The sequence below is a fragment of the Sceloporus occidentalis genome, unplaced genomic scaffold (genome assembly GCF_023333645.1).
Source record: "Sceloporus occidentalis isolate IW3139 unplaced genomic scaffold, rSceOcc1.0.p SCAF_4, whole genome shotgun sequence".
Lineage (NCBI taxonomy): Eukaryota > Metazoa > Chordata > Lepidosauria > Squamata > Phrynosomatidae > Sceloporus > Sceloporus occidentalis.
The window spans coordinates 98135432-98149547 of record NW_028316984.1 but is presented as its reverse complement, the minus strand read 5'-3'; the positions used below and the strand labels follow the sequence as shown (position 1 = coordinate 98149547).

At 41.6% G+C, this 14116-nt stretch overlaps 1 protein-coding gene across 4 annotated transcripts in view; it reads left to right on the top strand.

Annotated features, from left to right (window-relative positions):
• Window positions 1–14116, top strand: part of LOC149314394 (oxysterol-binding protein-related protein 5-like) — a 642611-nt gene that overhangs the window by 568985 nt on the left and 59510 nt on the right. For all 4 annotated transcript variants that reach the window (XM_089521022.1, XM_089521020.1, XM_089521021.1 and 1 more), the window contains exons 4-6: window positions 7871–7951; window positions 10702–10803; window positions 13458–13661. In XM_089521022.1, the coding sequence (XP_089377148.1) occupies window positions 7871–7951; window positions 10702–10803; window positions 13458–13661 (387 nt within the window). The remainder of the gene's footprint in view (window positions 1–7870; window positions 7952–10701; window positions 10804–13457; window positions 13662–14116) is intronic.

The window sequence follows — 14116 nt, the reverse complement described above, 5'->3', positions numbered from 1 at the left end:
ACATAGCATTTTATTTCTTCTTTTTAAAAATTATGTGCATTAGTATACTAAGCCATCTGTGCATGTTTTTAAAAATCATTGCTACAATCAAAAATAAAAAAGAATAAAAAATAAAATAAATATAAAGTGAGCACAATGAAAAGTAGAATTAATGGGACTCACATGACACACAGATACCAAAATACCCTTCACAATTTTTTATCTTAAAAATCACTCACATTGAAAATTGAAAATCACATGACATTGGGAGGTACATAATTCAGTAAAAATGTAATGTCCAGAACAGCTGAATTTTGAAACTGCATGAAAAAAAACAGGAAGACAAGATATTCTTGAAAAGTCAGATCTGTAATCATGAAACTCTGTAACAGCCTCTCACAATCTGGTGCCAACACATAGTTAGGCTGCTAGGTTAGGGAAGACTTCTTTGCATAAATTGTTCATAAGATACTTTCCATGTACATGATGAATTTTGGAGCATGTGGCAAAAAACCTCTGTGGATGTGTATGGCAATGCCAGTCAATCACAAGCTAGAAAACCCTATGACCTAGTCATCTATCTTCAGCCATAATTTGTCCATTTCAGACAATAATAAGAATATGGCTCTAACAACAAGTACCTCCATCTTATCTGGATTCAGTTTCAGTCTGTTTTTCCTCATTCAGTCCAGACATTCATTCAGAGGGGAGATGCCAATCTTAGCTAATGCTATAGTTTGAGGTATGGAGAGATATATCTGGCTGTCATCAGCGTACTGATAACCTTCCCCCCATGCCTACGGATTATCTCTCCCAGCAGTTTCATGGAGATGTTAAATAGCCATGATTACCATGAGCCAGGAAGTGGTGGAAGAGACTGGTGAACATATGGGGATGGAGAAGTGTGGAAGCTCTCAGCTTGCACATATGGTTTGGCCATGATATTGGAACTGGATCAGTGACATTAAAGCTAAGTCAGTGAATTGGAGTATTGTCTCAGTTATTAGCTCTCCTTTATTAGCACCTCTTCCTACACTTTTGAGAGGAGCATTATCATCAGTTGTTAGGAGGTGGTCATGTCTATTACCTTCCTGTGAAAAGCTTCAACCTGCTAATTTTTATGGTTGATACAACTGTTAAACAGGGATGGGAATCATGCAGCCTGTAACCACATGTAGTCTATGGGGTTTCCTTGCAACATGCTCTCCTGGTTGTCCCAGGGCACCCATGTGAAGGTGTAGTTTCATCAAAAATACACATGGAGGGACTTTTTGGACCTTAAAATGCTGCCCTCCCAAAAAGAAAACAACTGAAAGGGAGTTCCAGTTCCTGAATAAAGATAGTTTGGGTTACTGTCAAATGTTCTATTATGGGACCTTACCACATTGCCCCCTGGGACATGATGGGGGCGTGATGAAAGGGGACGGGATAAGAATAGAATGGGTGCTATCACCCATGCTATCACACAGTAGAATGCTGCTGATGCCGCCGGAAGTTTTCATTGCATTCCAGATCCGTCCCAGAGGAGGCGATTTTCAAGAACTGTTTAGAAGCATTCCTGAAAATCGCCTCCTCTGGGATGATCTGGAATACGATGGGAACTTTGGTGGCGGTAGCACCCATTCTGTTCTCATCCCGCTCCCTTTCATCATGTCCCCATCACGTCCCAGAGGGCAATGCGGTAAGGTCCATGGTTTGTGGAGCCGAAGATTCTCCTCTGACCCTTGGAACATATCTATTCCTGCATTAAATCCATGGGAAGAAGTGGTGCTGCTGGTCTTTGGTCAGCAGACAACATTGGTTCAAAACCAGCACAGTCAACTGTGGAACACTTTGGTTCTTCATTTATTAAGTAGCTTCTCAAGGTTAACCAAAACTCATGATAATAAAAATTTAAAGCATATGTAAAATGTGTCTGTGAGTTAAAATTATCAAATGTGAATGAAAATGTAGTTTGCTTTGAAGTTAATGTATGATTTAAATAGGCGCCTGTGGGCTTTTCTGCTTATCCATTTTAATAAGTCTCAAAAGAGCATTATTGTGTAAATAAGAGAAAAATAATAGCAAAGGAGATTATTTACATGGGCATATCTGTGCGTAGGCTGAAGGCAGTTTATTCAAGAAGTGTTTATGAGCTTTTAGGAATAGAAAAGTACCTTGGACACCTTCCTATGACCTCTCATTTGACTCAATTAATAGGAAGGAGTCACAAGGTAGTAGAATGCATTTTCCCTTGTTCCAAGTACTGCTGAAACCCTCTTTTTAACAAAGGCGCTTTCCAGACCGCCCAAAAGGGCGGTCTGCAAAGCGCCCTCATTTGCTGCGCAGAGAAGCCTCAGCGGCCAAACCGCGCAACTCCTCCAAGCTGCAAAAAGAAGCCGCAAAAGCGGGTCCTTTTTGCGGTGCGGTAATGACAATGCAAGGAGCCAATGGCGCACTTACAGCATTACCGCGCTAAGCATCCGCTACGTCAAGATGGCAGCGCCCATGTAGAATGGGCGCCGCCATTTTGTACATGCTTGGCACGTACTAGGGAAAAAATGCCCCTTTCTAACCCTAGTATGTGCTGCACACATACTTTTGGCCCGTGCGGAACGGGCCAATGTATATTTCTTTTAAGCTGCATGGTTTTAAAAAATGATAAGTGCCTTGGGTTCCAAGCCTTTCTGGGTTCCTTAATCCTCAATTAATCCCAGTGTCAGAATAAACACATCGGGTAATGGGGATTCCTTTCTTGGAATTCGGTGGAAGGGGTTTTCCTTATACAGTACTTCTCATTGCTACTGAATTTGAAGAAAAACTGTTTCAGTTCTAATGTGAAGTCGAAGGCTTTCATGGCCGGCATCAATAGTTTTTTGTGGGGTTTTTGGGTTATGTGGCCATGTTCTAGAAGAGTTTATTCCTGATGTTTCACCAGCATCTGTGGCTGGCATCTTCAGAGAATGCTGGCCTGTTTCAGTTCTGTACTAGTGTTTGGCATTAGTAAGAGAATGAATGAGAGTGTACAAACTGGAGTTTAGTCCGGAGAACACAAAGGTGTTTCTGGCTGGTCAAAAGAAAAATGAAGGGTATAGGGATTCATCCTGTGCTGGGTGGAATTACACCCTCCTTTAAGACCCAGGTTTATAGTTTGAGTGAACTCCTGAATTTAGCCCTGAGCCCATATGTCCAGGTTTCTGCAGGGGTTAAGAGGGCTTTTGTGTAATTAAGACTACTGTGCCAACTGTACCTTTTCCTGTAAATGTTAGATTTGGTCAAGGGGATACGTGCCTCAGTTACATCACATTTGGATTGCTTTAATGTGCTGGACATGGAGCTGCCTTTGAGTGTTCAGTAAAAGAGCTTCAGCTAGACTGTGGAGTAAGGCTGGTTATAGGAGCATGCAGTCTCTTGTTACAACACCACTGGTTACTAGTCTTTTTCCAGATACAGTCAGCCATCAGTATCCACAAATTCTTTATCCATGGATTCAGTCATCCATGGCTTGCAAATATTAAAAAAGAAAAGAAAAATAAATTACAAAAAGCAAACTTTGATTTTGCCATGTTATATAAGGGACACCATTTTGCTGTGGCAGTGTATTTAATGAGACTTGAGCATCCATGGATTTTGGTGTCAATGGGGACAGGGGTCCTGAAATTAAACCCCAGTGGATCCCAAGTGGATCCCATTCAAAGTGCTGGTTATGACCTAGAAAGCCCCATGTGACTCAGGTTGAGTGTATCTGAAGGATTATATTTTCTCATATGAGCCTGCTCAGGCACTATAAAGACAAATGTCTTTCTCTCTGTCTCACCATCCTCACACATCTGGAGGGAACATAGGAGAAGGCCTTCTGAGTAACTGCTCCTAAGTGATGAAACTTCTTTCATAGGGCAACTAGAATGGCTGCCTTCTTGCTGTCTTTCCATCAGCAGGCAAATACTTTTTGTTGTTGTTGATAATTCTGACTTGCTTTCAGGAACTGCTTTGTAAAAAGGGATTTAATAGGATGTTGTGCTGTTTTCACCTTCTTTTTTAATGTATGCTTTAAATTGTTTTGAATGTTATTAGTAATTTAATTACATTGTAGTGACATGTTCTGCATATTTTTGTATGTGTTTGTATTTTTGGCTCTATTATGTCTGCTTTAATTTTGGATTGCAAACAAGTTTATGATCCTCATGTTCTAGGGGAGGGAGTAATTCAAACCAGACTTTATTGGTTCAGACACCATGGCAAACTGGCTTGAGGAAGCAAGGGAGAGATCTGATGAGTGAGAAAGGCCAGAAGAAGGGAAAGTCCAAGCTTGCTGCTTCTTCTACAAAAGATGCATGCATCAATTAAAGTATGGGATGTTTATAGAGAAATGCAAGCAAAAAAGAGGCTGTAGTCCCTCCTGAATTTCAATCTGGAGTACGGGGGGGGGGGGGGAGCAGACAGGAGGAGTTGCTGTTAACTGCCTTCAAATCAACTTTGACCCATTGCGACACTGTGAATGAGAGACCTCCAAAGCACCCTATCCTCAATGTCCTTACTCAACAAAGAATGAAAGTTACATGTATTTTTTAAAAACATCTCATCTTTGTAATCAGACAATATTGAATTGATTATCATGAGGTTTTGTGGGGCTGAGAGTGGGTGACTCACCCAAGGTTACCGAGTGGATTTCCATGGCCAAGCAGGGAATCAAACCTTGATCTCCAGAGCTGTAGTCTAACACTCAAACCACATAAAACAAAACACAGTAAGAGTAATGAAACTGCTAATGAACCAACATTCTTTTTTAATCAACAAAACAAATAACAAAGTTTCAACTCACTGCATAGTACTAATTAAACTAGGAACAAAGTAGCCAGCCAGGGTTTGGGGATCACCACAGAAAAGGCCCTCTCTGGTGGAGGCACCTGAAGGACAGTATCTGATGATATTAGCAAATGGGTTGGTTCCCAAGAGAATCGACAAAGATATCTTATTAGACTGTTTGTCCATGTAGTTTGGTAGTTTCAATTTTAACTGGCTCTGTGGGATCTTACACCAGAGGCATTTCCTTTAAATTGGAAATGCTAAAGATAGAACCTAGAGCTTACTGCATGCAAAACACATATTGTACTGGTGAGCAGTTGTCCCTCGCTGACCATAATGCACTGACAGGGGCATGCTTTTGTAAGTTGCTGGTTTGGCCTTGTTTCAGTTAAGGATCACTCGTGATGAGTCAGTTGTGTGCTTTGAAATAAAGGTATATTTTGAGGAGTCTTGAAGACAGAGAAGGCAAAGTGGTGTCAACTGAAGTGTGCTGGAAAGAGGGTTCTCAAACATAAGGGGCAGCATATTGAACAGATGAAGAGATCTTGCTGAAGAGAATGGGGACTTTGGGGCATCTGTAGATAGCAGAGAGAGGAGAATAAAGTCCATGGATCCTGAAAAGTAGGAAATCTGATTAATGTGTGAGGAAGGATTGCTTAGTTGATCAGTGCTCTCTTTAGTGGAAAATAGTTGTCTAAAAAGACAGCCTCTGCTACATGTGGCACTTTCCGTGTAATCTAGAAGGCCCCAGAATCAAGAAGGGTGGTCATGTGGAGAGTTTCCACATGTAGAGGAGGCTCTTCAGCCTGTCACTACATGGAAAGAAATTACAGAGGGGCAGGTCTAGCTCACTCTTCCCTGCCTCCTCCTGACATATTCACTGAATAGGGCTGAAGAGTGCAGAAAGGATGTACAGAAGGCTTGAAAGCTGAGGACAAAATTATGGAATCTTGTTTTCATTCACGGTGGCAGTTGTTGGGAAAGAAAGTGAAGAAGAAGCAGACCTGGAGCTTGGTCTGTAAAACAGCTAATGTTCACAGTTACAACACAGCAGCAGATTTTGGATCTACTGAAACCTGTCTAGGTGTGGCTTTTGATTCTCTCCTTGGAAAAAATGATCAGCTGATGAATGTCAAGTATGAAATGGGCACCTGTCCATTTTGGAATGCACTGAAGCTACAAGCATGCTTCATGCCTTCTGCAACCAGTATCGTCGCTTAAGCTTTTTAGTCATCAAACATAGTGTTGCCAAGCAAGCTTTACACATCAGACTGACCTCAGCATACAAATCTGTGTTTTGTATTCAATCTGCCTCTCTCCTCTCCCTGCTTTTTGCAGCAGAATCATAGCAGTTAACCAAGGGCATCAATCACTTGCTTCTGATCTTACACCCACTTTTGATGCTTTTATTGGCCCGATTTAAACGGGCGCTATGAGGCGCCCCCGTCACATGTGAGGGGCGGCACTTTCAAACGCCCCTCGCCCCTCACACGTGTCGAGGACGTAAAAATGGCGGCGCCCTAAACTGCACTGCCTCCCTGTATTAAAGATACTTGAATTCTTCCCCCTGCCCCAGCCCCCTGTCTCTGTATAATCCAGGCACACAAAAGAAAAGGAGCATTAAAACACAGGTACAAAATGCCACCTTTCCCGCAGAGACTGATCAAGATAGTCTATTTCAGTAAATGATGTGTTTTTATAAAATGTTGTCTGTTACAGTGATGAGTTGGATAGCTCTTGGGGCTCCATCCATGTACAAATGGATCCCGAAATGGAGAGTGGGGAGGCTTGAACACACACATACATCCCAAGGCTGGGCTGGGGGGAGCTGAGCCCCCCTGAAATGATCAGGCACCAAGAATCAGGACTATCAAAACTCCTATGTAGTTAAGCCCCTGCCCCCTGAGGAAATAGCAATCGAAAGTATCCTAATTTATAACCATATTTGCATTCACTTAATAGGGTCTTTTTTAGTTTCTCCTTTCCTTGATATTAATGTTATGCAGTTTAAACAATGCTTTCATATTTCATTAATTATTTGTCCTTGCCCTTATAGCACATATATTGTTAACTTCTTTAGCTGGTAGTATTATTGTTCAGTGTATTCTGGCATATTTACTGTTTTGTAAAAACAGGCACACAAATATACAAAATTCATTATGATTTGCCTGCCAGTCTTAAGCTCTCCTTCCTCTTAGGAATAGTTCTGAGGAACCTGAAGGTACAGTCATATTCCAAATCACATTGCCAGATTATAACTCAAATGTTGTTACACTCCCCTGTTTTAAGAGAACACAAGATAGAGTTCAGTCCTAGTGAGGATGAGACCACAGTCAAAGAGAAGCCATTCACACAAGAGTCTGAACAAAATTTGACTTACCAAGCCATCATCTCGGTTGGTATCTGACTCTTGAGTATGCAGTCCCTGGGAATCCTGGTTTAGGACTTTCCCTTGGGGGAATCTCATTTTCTGATGGTCCCTTGCCCCTGGTTATTAGGCTCCAATTAAGTATTAGGCCTCTATTCTGGTAATAGTGATTCATATAGCTCATCTCTTTCCACATCAGAGTTCAAGCCACTGCTAGATATGGTCATGACAGGTAATAATGGGTTTTTCTTCCTCCAAGTCTTCTGAGTATGAGATTTGGGGAGGGGGAGTGTGTCTTGTCATTTTCTTGCTCTGTAGTTTATGATTGCATCTGATGAAGTGGACGGGAATTTATAAAAGCTAGAAATTTCTTCCTCAAAGGTGTTACATGAGTTCTTTCTGTCTTTTACGCTGAAACAAAACAACCCAGTTGATCTTTGAAGACAGTGTATAATGTTAACAAAGTAGAGGGTTGTAGGAAAGAGGAAGACCACATTCCAGATGGATAGATTCAGTCAGAGAAGCCTCAACCCTGAGTCTGCAAGACTTGAGCAGGGCTGTTGATGACAGCGTGACTTGGAGGTCTCTCATTCATAGGGTCACCATAAATTGAAGTCAGCATGACAGCAGTTAACAACAATAAATGCATATGATTATTTCTGGTGGATGGTGCTGGTGGTGTTGCATTTTATTGTTATCTTCAAAGTCATTAAGTCATCCCATTTCCTTTCTATCTAGACTGACTACAAACTTTGCAATGGGTCTGATAAAGAGTGTGTCTCCCCTACTGGCAAAAACAACAAGAAAGAGACTCTGAAGGTACGTGAAAGAAGGATCTTCCTAACTATATCAATAAATGATTATCCTGATAAACTTATACCTCTTTTCCATAGTCCCAGTGTTATATCTCTGCAGCTGCTAGGCAAGTCCACATTTTACCCTTTGTTTTGTTCCCCATAGATTGGTTTGTACTAATAAATCAAGGCAACAGCTTCACTTCACAAATAATGGTTTGTCTTCAATATTTCCCCAGAATAGCCTTCCTACTGATTGTTGTTGTGTGTCTCCAAATCATATTTGATTAATGGTGACTGTAAGGCAAACCTGTCACAGGGTTTTCTTGACAGAATTTGTTTGGGGGAGGTTGTGCTTGCCTTCTTCTGAGTCTGAAAGAGTGTGACTTACCTAAGGTCACCGAGTAAGTTTCTGTGGCTAAGTGGGGATTAAACCCTGGTCTCGCAGTGTCCTAGTCCAGCATCCAAACCACTATACCACGTTTGCTGGTTTCTACTAATAATCCTAGTTAAATGCACATTTTTTGAGATCACACAGTAGTCTCCCCATCCTAAAATGTCACATTTGGCCTTTATTTTTCTTGTAGCTGGTAGCAGTTTTGCAGTTTGGGGTATATAAAAAAAATCCCACAAGACTGTAGCAAGTTGGCATTTTCCCAGGATGACTGTGTGTTTGAGAATTGGGAATTCATAGAATCATAGAGTTGGAAGAGACCACATGGGCCATCCAGTCCAACCTGCTGCCATGCAGGAACTCTCAATCAAAGCATACCCAACAGATGGCCATCCAGCCTCTGTTTAAAGATCTCCAAGGAGGGAGACTCCATCACTCTCTGAGGGAGTGTGCTCCACTGTCAAACAGCCCTTACTGTCAAGAGGTTCCTCCTAATGTTGAGGTGGAATCTCTTTTCCTGGAGCTCGCATCTATTGTTCCGGGTCCTGTTCTTTGGAGCAGCAGAAAACAAGCTTGATCCCTCCTCAATATGACATCCCTTCAAATATTTAAACAGGGCTATCATATCACCTCTTAACTTTCTCTTCTCCAGGCTAAACATCCCCAGCTCTCTGAGTCTTTCCTCATAGGACAGGGTTTCCAGACAGTTCACCATTTTAGTCGCCCTTCTTTGGACACGTTCCAGTTTCTCAATGTCGTTTATGAATTGTGGTGCCCAGAACTGGTCACAATATTCCAAGTGAGGCCTGACCAGAGTAGAATAGTGTAGCATTATTACTTCCCTTGATCAAGACACTATACTTTTATTGATGCAGCCTAAAATTGCATTGACCTTTTTATCTGCTGCATCATACTGTTGACTCATGTTCAACTTGTGGTCCACTTGGACTTCTAGATCCCTTTCATATGTAGTCTCATTCAGCCAAGTGTTCCCCATCCTATATCTATGCATTTCATTTTTCCACCCTAAGTGCAGTACCTTACATTTCTTTGTGTTGAATTTCATTTTGTTAGCTTTGGCCCAGCTTTCTTGTCTATTCAGGTCATTTTGAATTTTGATCCTGTCCTCTGGAGTATTGGCTACTCCTCCTAATTTAGTGTCATCTGCAAATTTGCCCCCAATTCTGTCATCCAAGTCATTGATAAAGATGTTGAATAGCACTGGGCCCAGGACAGAGCCCTGTGGGACTCCACAGATCACTTCTCTCCGGGATGAAAAGAAGCCATTATTGAGCACCTTTTGGGTTTGGCCGGACAACCAATTCCAAATCCATGTCACAGTTACCTTGTCTAGCCCACATTTTACAAGCTTGTTTGCAAGAATGTCATGGGAAACCTTGTCAAAGGCCTTACTGAAATCAAGATATACTATATCCACAGCATTTCCATCATCTACCAAGCTGGTAATTTTATCAAAGACAGAGATCAGATTTCTCTGGCATGACTTGTTTCTCTGAAACCCATGTTGATTTTTTGTGATCATGGCATTGCCTTCTAGATGCTCACAGACTCTCCGTTTAATGATCTGCTCCAGAATCTTTCCTGGCATTGATGTCAGACTATCTCTGTACACTAAAAACAGTGAAGATACCAAGGGAAAAGAGAGAGAGAGAGAGAGAATTGACTAGTTATCTATAGAAATGCCTAGGATTGAAGACTATCAGGGAACACCAGGGATTTCCACATAGGACTAAAAATTAATCTTGCTTAAAACCATGGAAGATCAGTATCGACAATGTGGGGCTAGGCGGATTAAGAGTCCCTATGCCATATGTGATTTGACTGACTCAGTGTAAATCCAATAAATCCAATGAGGCTTGATGCACTTCTCCCACTTCCCCCCATGTCCTCAGCTTATTTCAGTTGCTCCAGACTTAGTTCAGAGTTCAAAAGTAGTTACTGGGGAGGGGGGACAGGGAAAGTAGACGAGGGGCAGAATCTTGCCCTTCCTTGTAAGCTCAGACAAAAATAAACTGTTGCAGCCCCTCCTAGCTTGTATGTTTTTCTTCATTAATGAATACCTCATCTTGACCACAGTCTGATGTTCCTTTGCCACACACGTTCCATTTTCCATCTATAAGATATTGGGCAGTATGCAATTTCATCACAGACAAAAAGTCTAGTTGTTCCTATTGCTGTTACACTAAGTGCTGTTACCTGTTCCCTAAACAGTGAGTTCCCTAAAATAGGAGGGTGTTGTTTGAAATTAACAGCATGATCCTATCTTCTTCTGTCAGTTTTTCTCCATCTTTTCTGCTGACACAATAGAAAGAGAAAGAAAATGTGCTCACAAGTCCCGTTTTGTCTATATGGTCTAACAGGTACAGAAGAAAAATTACAGGCAAGAGAAGAAACGAGCCACCAAACAACTCTTCAGTGCTTTGAAAGATCCCAGTGTGATCATTATGGCAGATTGGCTGAAGGTAATTTAGTGCAAAACATCATTTTAAGCTTACATGAATAAAAAGTTCCAGTGGATTTTAGGTTTGTAGATTCATAATCCAGCAGCTGCCTCCTTTCAGAAAGTAGTTTTCTGCTTTAAAATAGTCCTATACAGGAACAAGAAGGCTTAAAGTAATATGTTGAAGCAATTCAGCAAACTGAAGTAATAACTGAGGCTTGTATGTAGCAAAGATGATGATAAAAATTAGTTGAAGGAAAGCAGACAAAACTGGTAGGAAGACTGATAGCTTCCTTACTGAATTATCAAAGGCCTTGTTTGTCCTTGGGCTAACACTTAATTCACTGTTTCCTGATCCCAGACAATCCCAATTGTGTGAAAACCATTAACATGCTAGTTGTTACATTTTTGGAAATACGTGCTTGACATTGCAAATTTAGTAACAGGAGATATTTTTCAGCCTAAGGAAGCTAGACAGGTAGAAGGAATAAATTTTTCACAGTGAACATAGTTGAACTGTAGAATTGGCTACGGAATCAGTGATAGCCACCAGCTGAAACAGCTTTAAAGATACAAACAAAACAAACAAACAATCTTCATTTATATACCGCTTCATATCGCCTAAGCAGAGTCTAAGCGGTTTACAACTGTAAGCTAATTTTCTCCCAACAATCTGATAGATTGTCCAATAGATTGGACACATTCATGGAGAATAGGGTTATCAGTGGCCACTGGTCATATTACTTTTAGTATGAGTTTATGTTAGGAAATGGTTTAAAACAAAGCATTCTCTTTAGCCCCCTTCACTCCATTTGCTATCAGCCCATCTGTAGCCTGAGGATTTGCAAAGAAGCATGAGGCAGCAAGGAAAGGTGAGAGGGTTGTGCTGAAGGTCCAGCCAAGAGTGGATGGCTGCCGTGTGCACAGGCCCTTATAAGCCCTGCTGGGTCACAGGTGAAGTTCCATGAGATTTGAATTTCTGCAGGACTTCGCCAAGAGATCTGACATGATCTCATGTCACATCTCACCCAAACTCTCACAATGATACTGCAATAATGAGGCTTCAGCCCTAGCTTGCTCCGAGCTGCTGTTTAGAGCAACCTGCAGCTATGGTGGCCAGCTGAGAGGACTCAGTGTGACAACACTCCTCTAGTGAGCATGAGGGTAAGCCTTGAGCTGAGACAATGAGCTCAGATACCATATTATGGACTCAATAGGTTGGCTACAACTTTAATTCAAATACAACTACAGTACACCTGTGCTAACTGCGGGCTTGCCATCCGTGGTTTGATCTTCAGTGAATGGCAAGCTCCAGCTTTTTCAGTGGGTGTGCATGCATGAGGTTGCGCGGGTGGGCATGGGTGCCCATTGAAAAGAAAGGGACTTAAGGTCCTGCTTTTTTTGCTATCCGCAGGGGGGGGGTCCAGAATGGATCGCGATGGATAGCAAGGGGCAACTGTATTACAAATTTGATACATTCATAACTTATACCTTACTCAAGTATACAATGTAGTCAAAGTAAGGTTGAGGGAACATGGGGCCCAGTGGTCTGCAAACCAGCACATGCTCAAGTGCTGCATCTCTGCAGATCTGGTAACCTCTAACCAGAGCTTTCCATATTGGTCAGTTTGTGAGACACGTCCAAATGACTGGTTGCAGGTCATCCCCTTTCATGCCCCTCTAACCACCCCTGGGCTTTTGCCTCCCCAATTGTCTAGCCAAAAATGGTTGGCTGCCATGTGCACAGGCCCTTATAAGGGGTGCCCGGTCTTGGATGAATTTCTGCGGAACTTTGCCCCACCAGATCTCACCCAACCCTCTCAATGGCAGTACCATCATGAGGCTCCATCCCTGGCTTGCTGTGAGCTGCTATTCAGAGCGCCCTGCAACTACATTGGCTGACCAAGAGAATTCAGCACAACAACACTTTTTCAGTGAGCATCGAGATAAGATGTCCTGAAACGTTCCTGTAGTTATCCAAGACCTAGGCACTGCATACATATATGTATGAATGTAACTTTAAATGTAAAATAATAAAGTTTTTGCTATGAAGCTTTCATACTGCCTGTTTGCCTTTACTAAAACTAATCTCTGAGAGAATTCTACTCGTGAGCTCTTCTAAAAATTTGATATTTCCTAACACTGATGGGTAGAACCAATCAACTTATTTCATTGAAGCCACAACAAATGAATAAGATAAAAATGGGCCATGCTCCTTTGAGGCAGGTTACAGTAAGGCACTAGGCTGCAGTGTGGATAAGCAGAAACAGCAGACTGTCTTTTCATTGAGACCCCTGGGATTTTGCCTCCAGCATGCCTTGTTCTTTAGATGTGAAAAATTGTAGGGTATCTTAGAGGAGTTCTCTTTAAACTGAACACTGGCTCAGGGTCTGGAAGCAACATTTAGTTCTTGCCAGAAAGGGAATGTCCTCTTCTTAATTAGCTGTTTGGAGAGAGTTGGCCCTTTTTTCACAGACAATGCCATTGGGAGATTGGTTTCAGCCTCATATTATTTCATCTGGAATAGTCCAGCAAGATGCTTTGAAGAACTGAGCTTGCTCACATAATAAAGGCACTGCAGTCTAGTCCTTTTAGCAAGACTGAGGTTTCTTTGGTGAAGGACTCATTTACTTTACTAGAGAGAAGAAAAAATATCTCCATATTCTTATTCTTCAGATTCGTGGAACTCTGAAAAGCTGGACAAAGTTGTGGTGTGTGCTGAAACCTGGAGTGCTGCTGATCTATAAAACACCAAAGGTTGGACAGTGGGTGGGCACCATCTTGCTCCATTCTTGTGAGCTGATTGAAAGACCCTCCAAAAAGGATGGCTTCTGTTTCAAACTTTTTCATCCCCTGGATCAGTCAATTTGGGCTGTGAAGGTAAGTCTAAGACTCAACACAACAACTTATGGGAAGTTTCTTAGGAGAAAACAACAGATCCCTAGAGGACTGCAGAAAGAAATTGACAATTGTCTGAGGTCTTGCTTTCAAAGATTATCTCATATTGAAATTTAAAAGGGATGGATAATGTAATTTCAATTTAATTCTCTTTCTGGAAGCATTTTCTATAATAGATGTCTATCTATCCATCTATCTATAATAGGCATATTATAATAGATATATCTTAATATTTGTAATATACGTATAGCAATAGCATGTACATTTCTATACTGCTTATCAGTGCACTTAATCACTCCCTACATGGTTTACAAAGTGTAAGCTAGTTGCCCCCAACAATCTGGGTACTCATTTTAGCGACCTCAGAAGGATGCAAGCCTGAGTCGACCTTCAGCTCTTCGCTTGTATTGAACTTGCAACCTTATGGTTTGTGAGTG